Below are 11,835 nucleotides of genomic sequence, written 5' to 3' on the forward strand. Positions count from 1 at the left end.
GGCCAAAGGGCCACAGACAAAAACGCTCTCCTCTTGTCTCCTGAAATAACACTTCAACAGGTTTCCACGCCAGATAGCATACGGCAATAAGCATTTGACAGAGCTTTTACCCACAGCTTCTCCCTCCTCCGGTTGCTCCTGTAGCTCCAGAGGGACTTTTGCCTCCCTCCCTCCGGGCTGCCCTGCGATGGGCTCTCCTCTCCCCGCTCCGCTCGCACTGCAGCTGCATCCCTTGGGCCCTCCGGGCTTTATGTGCAGGCCAAGGACTATTTTTTCTGTTGCTAATCTAAAAACAGAGAGCGGCAAATATGCCTTACATTTTTCATTCTGCACGTCAGCAATGCCAGGCATTAAATCCCAGAGCAGAGAACACTTTAAAAAGGCTCCCAAGAGGGATAAGCAAACGCCAGAAGGGCTAATATAACATACTGTATGGAAAAGGGGGGCACGCACACAGTATTTTGCATTTGGAATCACTCTGCTCTGCTCTTGCTGCCCTAAGATGTTAATTAACTATAAATATACGTCTCTGCCTAATTGTTCCTTGTAGCGGCATTGCTGCCGGACGTTCACCAGTGGCTCGGGAAGGCGTTAGTACGTACTTGCGAACTGCAAGTCCCGAAGGGTGAAACGTTGCCTTCTCTAAGGAGCTTTTAGCCCAGGGAAGGTGACTGATTATTTAAAATGACTGCACAGGCCTCTCTTTCCCCATTACTGCCACGTTGACAGAAAGTAATTCTTTCCCATATTACCCAAGAGACAAGAAAGACTACACCTGCCAGGGCAAACAGCCTCACGGCCACCGTGACCCTGAACTCAGCTCCGGTGTACGCCCTGGGCAACCTCCCACAGCCGGCAGGAGTAAGATGTGAGCTCTAATAACGAGCTAGCAAGATGTGATCTCAGAAACAAATTTCATCTCTCTTTTTTCCCCTCGCTGAATAATGATGAAAGCGCAAGGAGGAGAAATCCAGCACAACCTCCACTGTCCATTCGCTGCTTGAGGCTACGACTACATGACACCTTAACCTGCACTTGCCCAGAATGTACACTTGTAGCATTTGTATGACATTTTGTACTTAAGAAGTATATATATTTTTCACTGGCCAAAATAAAACGCAATGTTATTTATGTAACTGATCTTGAGAACAAGAGGATAATATTTGACATTTGCAGTCCACTTAAAATACCAAAATACTATGTTTTCTCTAATTACTAGCTAGAATGAATATCAGAGTCGAGTTCTTCAGTATTCAGCTGCCCATGGGTTTTGAAATAGAGGAGCAGAGTCTTCACTCATCACAGAGTGTATTGCCCCATCACTCTCTCTTCCAGCTGAGTGGAAACACCTTGTTCCTACACCTGTTACTCTAACAAGGTCCACGCTGCATTCAGCAGGGGCTCAGGTATTTCTTCAGTGGTGCCTTGACCGCATGCTTTCACGTGAGCCAAGGTAAAAAGTTGGGCAACTGGTCCCAATACAACTAGGATGCTGAGATAGGGAGCTCCTTTGTTTTTCTCCAGCATGGAAAACGTTTGAATTAGAGGGGAATGGATGCCATTCAGTTATTTAGCAAATAACCACCATGTGTGCCATACAATTAGCATCTGCTGCTTCCGTTTCTGAGCTGCTGCTAATGCAGCACCCGGCAGTAACCCACCACTCCCAGGCTGAGGGGGATCAATCTTCCTGGGCAGATTTACTTCACCAATAACACCTATCCCTAAGGCATCCTTGTTACCTCCTGCTGGTGGAGGTGGTTTTTAGCTCTCGTCCAGAGGACCTATGAGTGGTCCTAACTCTTCTCATCTCAGTTGCTGGCGTCTCCTTTCCACCAGCAGACTAGTCCTGTGTTCTGGGATTACGTACGGCGCTGGCATCCTTCCTGATACAAGGGTCATGACAGACATCTGAAAGTGAGATTGTCCAGTAATTCAGACACCCATGGTCTTTCAGAAGATTATGCCAGGTAAGAAAAGGAGGATCTTATAGCCCAATAGGAAAAAAAAAAAAAAAGCTCTAGGGCTGGGGAGAATGGCTTGGAAGTTAACATCTCCTGACCTCCCAATGCAGAGCAAAGGGTAAATGCTTCTGCTGGTGCAGCTGCTGAGGTGACAGTTACAGACACAGAGACCATGTGCTGGTCTTGACGGTGCACCTTTGAGGGCAAAAGGGAAGGTGTGACTCTTCCAAGGGAGTAATAAATGGAGCAGAAAATGTTGGGAGCTCTTCCATCACCTACCTTTGCTAGGTGGGGAGTTTGAAGGGTATTGGTATTTGATGTATGATTGTCACCTGAACACAAAATCATTTTTAACTGTACCCATCCAACTCTGCAGAAACACGCAGGAGCTGCATTGTATTGGCATGTGGCCTGAGATTTTTATGTGTAGAGGAGGGGAGAATACTAATGGCTGTGGCTGTACTCTGAGTTTATGGATGGACCTGTTTTCCTGGGGTCAGTGGATTTGCTATGGTGCTCAGAGCCAAGTCAAAGAGGTCTGTGCTGTACCACAATATTCTTGACCTGACTGAACTGACCTGATGGACCTGCAGTATGTAATTAGCTTTAAATCGAGGAATAGAACTAGGGGTTTTGCTTGTTTGTTTTTTGGTTTGTTTGGTGTGTTGTGGTTTTGTGTTTGAGGGTTGTTGGGTTTTTTAATCTCTATAAATTCTATTGTAACTGTTGGGTTAAAGCAAGGCGGTTGGATGCTTTCAGAACCTATCTGTCTCCTGATTAGATGTTGAATTAGCTCCAGGCTTGGGAAACTGGAGTGAGATTGTGAGTGGGAAGACAGGAGACAAAAGCATAGCTTTGCAAAGAAAAGCCTTTAAAAAAAACAGAACACAAAAGCACACACAAAAAAGCACCTCACCCTGAGCTTTCCCTGATTTCAGTTAATGATACTTGCTGCATACTATGAATTCGGCTGTTAAGATGGTATTTTCTCAAAGCAATATCAGTAAGAAACATTCTTCAAAAAAAAATTTCAGGTATTTGCTTTTGACATTACAATTGCACAGGTTTGACTTTGTGGCTAACTACAGTTGTGTGTGTGACTGGGGGGAAAAGGGGACTATTTAGGGCAGGAGTTGTGCCATGTAAAGCTTTTTGTCTTGCTTTACCGTTTCTGCAAGAGAGGGGAATTGCCAGCCAGTCAAGAGTGTAGCAGCAGCCGCTTTCATGTTGCTCCTGAAAGCAAGATGCAAGTCCAAAAGCATATAAAATACCACAACGACATGAAATATGAAGACATAGCAGAGGTATTTCCCCAACAACACCTCTGAAGCAAGTAATTTTTATTTTTTCTTCCGCAATTATTTATTTTACAGTATAGTGAACCGTAGACCAATTTCTTCTCTTGCAGATTTCCAGTTTCTGGTGTACCATGTTTGCTTGCTTGTTCAACACTTACTTGTTTCCCCTGAATCAGTTCTGGTTGCTAACTTACTGTAACCATAATCTTACTGACAGTCACTCCTTTCAGAAAGCCCAGTCCTTTTTTTTTTCCCCCCTGTGCTCAAAGGAAGCTCAGGATCTAACACATGTACGCGACCGCTGTACTTCCAGTGCACTGCAATGCCTAGAGCATCTTACAAAATTATTGGCAACCGCGCAGACCCACAGTGCTGCGTTCGTGCTTCGCCTCGCCAGGATCAACCATGGTATTTTCTACATTACGGTTTGAAAGATGCACTTAATGAGATCAACACTGGGCCACCGGCAGCGAACACCGCAAAAACAAAAGTCAGTCTGCCTTTTCTGCACGAATCCTATCAAGCTTGCATGAATTTTGTTAATGGAGGAAATGCCATCCTTAGAATAAATCGTTCAGTGAAGCACATCACTGAGTCAATCTGCCCGGCTGTCATAAGCTTCACAGTCTCTCGAGCACTACAGGGACGATACGTACATTCCTGGGCACATGGTTGAGCAATGGAAGGCGGGTGCTGAGCTGTGTTACCTTTTCACTGGTGAAGTTGAGGACCACACTGCAAGGGTTTTACCAAAGCTAGCCAAGAGTGACACTTCTGCCTTAAGGAAAATCCAAGGGTCTAACAGGTTCTTTCCAAACAAGAATGAAAAGCTGAAATATCCATCTTTCATGAAATGAAGTATTACATGGCCTAGAGAAGGGATGTGGGGAGAGGAGGGAAAGCTGTTCTTTCCTCTCAAGCACTTACAGGCTATTGCAAAAATTAAGCAATAGTTTCCTCTTCTCTGTCTGCGCAGAATAAAACAAGTAATTAGGAGCTTAATTTTAATTAGGCTAATACCTCAGGAGTCTCATTTAAGGCAAGAAGAGGAAAGAATAATTGGAAAGCTTGTGAAGCCCCTGTCACTGGAGGGCTGTAAGAACAGGCTAAGCAAGTGCCAGTCAGGAATGGCTGAAGTACAGCTGACTCTTGAAACAGGAGGAGAGGCCTCTCAAGAGAGGATTTAGCGCAGCCTGACTTCCTTTTATTTCAGCCTCACCGAAACATTTTGTTCTTGATTACATTTCATTCTAAAGCTCATAAGTGTCCGAGAGGGTTGGGAGTTGTTGCTTTATGTATATCTAAATGCCATAACATTTACCGTATTACCAATCACTTACCAGATTTACCATAGAAGTTCTGGTAATTTGGTTAGCTATGTATAATTACAGAAAAAGACACTCACTAATTGCCCGTGAAAATTCTAATTATGGTCTCAGGCAATATTCAGATGCTGATCTTCCGGGGTGACAGGTCTTTGTTAACATGAAACACCAGCAAATTTCAATTTAATTTTGCATGGTAAGACTAGGCCTAGTCTCACAAAAGTGAGTACAGTTATTAGGAATCCAACTTGAAATACTTATGTTTGAAGAATAAAGTCTCCAGGTACTGTGCCACCAATAGGCTATAACTGAAAGTCAGACACCGTAGAGCTACAGAGCTATAGGAGCGAATCCAGTCATCCACTCTGTCACCATAGTGGTAGAAATACAAATCTACACTGCAGCTCAAAAAACATCACAGAATCATTAAGGTTGGAAAAGACCTTTAAGATCATCAAGTCCAACCATTGACCCAACACCACCATGCCCACTAAACCATGTCCTGAAGTGCCACGTCCACAAGGTTTTTGAACACTTCCAATGATGGTGACTCCACCACCTCCCTGGGCAGCCTGTTCCAATGTTTGACCACTCTCTCTGTAAAGAAATTTTTCCTAATATCGAGTCTAAACCTCCCCTGGCGCAACTTGAGGCCATTTCCTCTCATCCTATCACTAGTTACTTGGGAGAAGAGACCAGCACCCACCTCACCACAACACCCTTTCAGGTAGTTGTAGAGAGCAATGAGGTCTCCCCGCAGCCTCCTCTTCTCCAGACTGAACAATCCCAGTTCCCTCAGCTGCTCCTTGTAAGACTTGTTCTCTAGACACTTTACCAGCTTCGTTGCCTGTCTTTGGACACGCTCCAGCAACTCCATGCCCTTCTTGTAGTGAGGGGCCCAAAACAAAACAGTATTCGAGTTGCAGCCTCACCAGTGCCGAGTACAGGGGCACGATCATTTCCCTGCTCCTGCTGGCCACACTGTTGCTGATACAGGCCAGGACACTGTTGGCCTTCTTGGCCACCTGGGCACACTGCCGGCTCATGTTCAGCCAGCTGTTGACCAGCACCCCCAGGTCCTTTTCTGCCGGGCAGCTCTCCAGCCACTCCTCCCCAAGCCTGTAGCGTTGCATGGGGTTGTTGTGACCCACGTGCGTGTCTTCTCAAAGGGAATGAGATCATGCCATAGGTTTGCAAGCTTTGTTTCAAGGATTGCATTGGCTTTATATCTTCACCTTTTGCATAGATGCTGCTCTTTCAGATACATCCTAAGATGCATGTTTGAATTCCCTGGGCCAAGAGAGTTTTCCAAGGGTGATGTTTTTCCCAGTTTCTGATAAACACATTTGTAAGACTAATTTTTTCCCAGTTAATATACCTTAGTGTTGCTAATACCTTCCTCTAGGATCCTGTTACCTTTTTGATGGATGTGAGCTTTAGGGTTAAACACAAGCCATTTTAAAAGACGAGGAAGTGAAACTGCATTTTTGGTAGGGAGTGGAGAAAGGAGAAGTCCTCCGTGCTCTTGACTGAGGGAGGGCTTTGGAGCTGCAGAGTGAGACCGCAGCACCGCATTGCCTCTCGGCCGGGCGAATAAGACCTTGCAAGGCATCTTTGCAAAGAAGCTGGCTTAAAGCCGAAGTTTGGTCAAAGGAGCCTGTCTTTGGGTATTTTTAAGTGATTTATGCCTCAGTGAAGAGGAAGATAAGTAAGCATCTTCAGTTGTGATGGCTGGTCCCAAAACTTGGCTGGAGGACAAGAAATGCTACTTTTCCTCATGGTGGGAGGTTTCTGCTCTGCCCAGTAGCCTTGCATTTGTTTTGCTGGAGCAACATCTCACGTTGAGGCAGGGGAGCCTTCAAGCTTCTGCAGTTACAAATGTCTCTTCAGTTCGCTTTTCTGTCTAGAGCAGGGAGTTGGTGTTGCAGTGTATAACATGGCCTAGGAGCTCCTTGTGCAGTAAGACGCCGAGTTACCTACTAAATAAACAGCGTAGTACTTCGTCGAGTTTGAGATTGGCGGATGGCACTGGGGAAAGGAGGAGTCTGTGTCTAGTGCAGGCGTTACAGGTGGAAGCTCTGAATTAATTCCCCAGATCAGAAACGTGCTGTTAGCACCATGTTGTCTGTTGCCTTTTTGAAATCACTTTTTCGTAATTAAAACTAGACTTCTTGCTGGGAATCCCCCAACTTTGTGTGCAACAGATTGAACTAAACTGGATCTTGTCACTGAGTTTTCTTACTTCGTACGGGCTTTCTTAACACATTACCTGGTGTCTGGCTGCTGTTGGCTCACCTGTCGCTGTGCCGATCTGAATTATCACCCAGGAGAAGCAGGGGTGTACCAAACCCTTGGGGCCTACCACACTCTTTTCTCCATTTTAACCGCAAGGGTGGGTCCATGCTGCAGTGTCACAAGTGAATGGCTGGCTCAAAGACAGACACTTTATTTGGCAAGGAATTGTTTGGCACTGATGGCAGTTCAGCTGGGTCCCGGGGTACAAGGAGAGAACACCTCCCAGTGCCCCGGACGGCAGCGTAGCTGCAGGAGGCAGCGCGAGGAGGCAAGCGCCAGGTGAACGCGAGCCACAAGACATCAAGCGCTGCTGCCTAGAAGCACCCAGGCAAGCACCACGTATGCTACAGCTCAGCAGGCTAAGTCTGGCCACCGGATTAAGACAGACTCCTGCCAGACAGACTCACCCACGGCACAGCAAGATCCCTGACGGAATCTGCCAAACCAAAATATTCCAGTTGAACTTGTTGAGATACAGGCTTGGGGGTTTTTTAAATGACACAACTCGTAAGGCAAATATTTTTGAGGAGCTCTAAGAGCTCGGATTTTATCTCCAGGGTAATGCCAGCTGCTGACCTGAGATACCATACCATAGCCAGCTTTAGCAACATCCTATGGCACAGAACAACCTGGTTGTACCTTATATCACAACTGAAGTTGTTTAAAGTAGTTGAGAATATAGACAGATTGAGCTGATACAGTAAGAACAAGGTGTATCAAAATACAATTTATTCTTAAAATGGCTACTTTCCACATAACAGCAAGGGTTATATAGGGAAAAAGTGCAATTAGTGGAGGAGGGTTATTTCACCTTAGTATTTATCGTCTCACTGCATTGCCAGTAGCTTCAGACTCAGGATATTACACTTCTTAGCAATGGGCAAAAATGTGAGTTATATTTTGACGTTAACATCATTTCTGTACAGCAAAAAGGTGTGCCAATATTCACAGCTACCAAGTATGTGTAGGACAATTTCTCACACAAGTCTTGCATGAAACACAGATCACCTTTACAGCTTGACAGCTCAGAAAGCTAAATTATAAGCATACAGATAAAAAAATATACATTGCTGAATCTAAAAAAAACTTCAAAAAAATGAGGTACAATAAAACAGAACAGTTTTCTATTTATATGCAAGCCTATATTCAGTCTAGAAAAAACTAGTAGCAACCCTGCTCTTTTAAAGAAATTAGCTTTCACAAAGTGCAGCTAATTCACTGTCTTCAATATGAAGGACCTCACTTATGTTACACACTTGTGAAAAATCATCACTAACTTTGCAATAGGGAGCAGGATACTCGACCATCAGACGCTGTAAGATTAGATCAGGTGATGAGTCAAATCATCCAAAGCTGCTACGGACTAGGAAGTTTACAAATCACTTGGTCTGTTTTCTCACCTAACCCCATTTTTGGCATGTAGGGTGGTTTTAAAATTTTTTTTTAAAGGCACATTTTTCTTTTAACGTTAGAAGGTAACCATCTGCCTGCTGAGTGAGTAGGATGATGAAGCCAAGGTTAGATTTGTTCTCAAATGCAAGACATTTATTATTCACAAAGCCAACGAGGACAGAGATGTCTTCCCAAAGTGGTGGTCACTTCCATCACTCACTTTGCATCGTTTTCTGTATTATTCTTTTTATCCGTTCTCCTTTTTATCCCATAGAACTTTCTCTGGTATTTAGAAGACCAGCTTTGGAAAGAAATTAGAACATTGTACGTCTCCAAGTTAAACAGCACATCCTACCTCTTCTCCTTCTCCCACTTTTCCATTATCCTCTCCAAGTTTCTTAACCTGTATTGAAGCCACAAATCCTAGCCACGCATTCCTACCTGCCTCTGCTACAAGCACGTGGAGGATCATAGCAAGCCTCCATCCTGACAGCATCGCCTCATCTCTACTGCACTCCTAATAGGTGCAAAATGAATTATGATGTTCTGTTCATGTGACGTCCCTGCGCACACACACGTACTCTCACATATGCAGTTACTACAGCTTGCTAAGATACCATCGCCTTCCATACTGCCACACAAGAGCCTCTCACCTAGCGACTCAGGAGAGTCTGAGCACAAAGCAAGCAGCGTATACTTAAGATACAGGCATGCTATATTTCTATAGTAGGTGGCATACACATGGGTTTTATCTTGGTTTTCTTTCTTTCCAAGGATAAGTTTTGGCTAAGAACCTCAGTAGCGTAATATGGTTTAACAAGCTTAACAAGTCCCGCAGACTAGTGAATTTGGATTTGTTCAGACAGCCAACAAAACCTGCCAGGTGGCTTCATCACGTAGTATGTGAACCAGAAAACTAACACTGTTCCGTTGCCAAATGGAAGAACGCTTCCTCACTAGTATTGCTCACCAATATGGTGATGAATTTTCAGTCCGACCCAAGCTCTGCCACTGGGGAAAGATACCCATGGACAGCCTCGGACTGCCTAGTTGATCAGGCTCTCTCTCTTGGTCTTTCCTTGGAGTCTGAAGACCTACACAGTCTTTCTTGGCAGATGGTATCTGAACACCATCAGGCTTCCACTCTGCATGGAGAATCTTGTAATTCTGACCTTCGTTATTGTCCCAGAAAGTATGTTCTCCACTTTGGTAAGAAATGCAAAACTCTATCTTCTCTTCAGAGGACATGGCAGGCGGCAAGTCAATGGTAAATGAGAAGGTATCATTTTCAGAATCGCCATAAACATTGTTCATGTATACACACTCAATGTCCGTGTAGGTCTTCCACGTATCAAAGGTAATTCTAACCTGAACCTTTTTTTCAAAGCTCACGTTTTTTACTTTAACTGTACCCGACAGCACCTTCTCTTGAAGGGTGCAGTTCTCCAGGCAGACCAAGTTCTTCTGCAGGCGATTCCTTAAGTCCAGGTAGTCAGCTGAGGGCCGAGGAAAACCCAGAATCAAGTTTTTCTCCTCATGTAGCTTTAAGCCAGATGTTATGTTTTCAAGGCCTAAGAGGTCAAACTGAAGATCCCACCCAGGGTGCTCCTGGAACTCGGAGAAGGTGTGTATCGCCGTCAGGGACAGCCCCTTCGAGTCCGCAAACACAACTCGCTTCTTGGCTCGAGCTGCTGAGTGGTTCCAGTCACTCTTCTGAGCTTCAGAGTCACGTTTAACATGAAGACATGGTCTGAGAGGTTTCAGTCTGTTCACAAAGTTGTTTCTTTGACAGTCCTCAAGGGGGCTGAGAAAACTCTTTAGCGGTGGAGAATGGGCTAAGCAAATTCTCATGGCCACATCTACAGGCATGATGGAGCTTGGCAAGGGTCTCGGGTCCAAGATCTGTATCATTCTGAAAGGAGCACAAAGACAGGACGTTATTATTTGTTATATCAGGTAAGAAGGTTCTTTAAAATGCGTATTTGCTTCATCCACTGTCTTAATTATTCATGGCCTCATCTTTGCACGGCTTTAAATAATGCAGCCTAAATTAATATTGACAGTTCAAGCTAAGGAACTAGGGTGAGCAGTCATTTCTTGCTAATTCTGAACTCTTTCAGTTCAAATGTAATCTCATTTGCTTTTTCCGAACCACTGAAAAACAGATATTAGTGACAGCTAATGAAACACATTTCCTTGAAAATACAGAAAAGAACATTCTAGTGACCAGTAAAACAGATCCAGTTACAGTGGAAGTGCTCGTCCACTTTAGCTTCCGTTTTAGAGACTCTGAGCCAGGTCTTAAAATTCCAGCAAGCTGGATCAGCTGCTTCACCTCTGAGCGGAGACAGCACCATATTAAGCAAGTCACCTATCCCATCACAGCATCAAAGGGGATGCTATATACCTTGACGCAGAACCATCACGCTGTGGCTCTGAACAGCCATAAGCGCATTTGTTAGGCACTCTGGTTTTGGTTAATTCAGATGGATAAAAATGCTAAAGCACCTTTGGAAATATTTTCTATGAGCTATTAACCCAGGGCTAGGTAACGGCTCTCTTGCACTGTCGACTGCTGAGTGAATAGGAAGCGGGGGAAAAAAGGGGGGATGGACAATGACACACACTTTATTTTTTTCACCTCATTGTGCTTCAAGAACTGGCTTTAAAACGTCTTTTTATAACCCCCAAAGTCAACGCTGAAAGCCTACTGCAAGTATTCAGTAAGAATGCTACAGCTTTATTTGTAACCCTCCCTCTCAGATGGTGAAAATCACAATTACTATGGAAGAATACAGCTCATTCAAAGCCAGTTAGCTTGCGTATTTGCAAAAAGGGGCTTCAACTGCAGCACATCCCTTCTGAGCAGGATGCAGTCCTTGCTGGAAACACAGAATTTTGTTGAGTCATGGGAAGGCTGAGCATTTGCTTTGTCACTTAAATAAATGGCTTTCTCCTTCCCAGGGTTCTCACTGGTATTGCAGAGCCCTGCCAAAAAAAGCAGAGTCTGCACTGGCCTCTTAATTCTTCTCCTTGCTTTTTTTTATTGTGGCAGTATTTGCCATAATAAGCAGGACAAGGAGAGTACCAGTATCCAATTAATCAAATTTTGCTTTGCTTTAATAGGAAAAGAACTAGGGCTTCAAAAATACTCCCTCTGCAACTGTCATGCCCAGCTCCTGCGGCGACTGCTCCCAAGTTTTTGCGGTATCAAAAAAGGAGGGAGGGGGGAGAAAAAGAAAAAAAAAAAATCCATTCCTGTGAGATTCTCTGCATTTCCTAATCACTTCAAGCAATTGAGCATTTTTGACTCACAGGTGCAGAAACTGTACTATTCCCTCCTTTGCCTCACTATGTATGTTTGATTATTTTTATAACCGCACAAGCACGAGGACGCTTTTGCGGGAGCTGTAAAACCGGCGGAGGGGAGGGAGCGGCGCAAGTTTCGAGGCTTTATTGCCCCGAAGGCTGAATTCAGCCCGATGGCTGGCGCTTCCGCGGGCTGCAGGCGCACACCGAGGGAAAAAGAGAGGAAAAGCACGCACCGCGGCAACGCGCGGA

The 11,835-nt window shown here is 44.6% G+C and overlaps 1 protein-coding gene across 1 annotated transcript; it reads right to left on the reverse strand.

Annotated features, from left to right (window-relative positions):
- Positions 1-9,240: 9,240 nt before the first annotated feature.
- LOC104626769 (protein phosphatase 1 regulatory subunit 3C-like) lies at positions 9,241-10,265 on the reverse strand. The gene is given in 3 exon segments (XM_010294788.1): positions 9,241-10,197; positions 10,199-10,234; positions 10,236-10,265. Coding segments are annotated over 3 exon segments (1,023 nt in total).
- Between the last annotated feature and the right edge of the window lie 1,570 nt (positions 10,266-11,835).

The sequence above is a fragment of the Phaethon lepturus genome, unplaced genomic scaffold (genome assembly GCF_000687285.1).
Source record: "Phaethon lepturus isolate BGI_N335 unplaced genomic scaffold, ASM68728v1 scaffold11859, whole genome shotgun sequence".
In the NCBI taxonomy this organism is placed as follows: Eukaryota; Metazoa; Chordata; class Aves; order Phaethontiformes; family Phaethontidae; genus Phaethon; species Phaethon lepturus.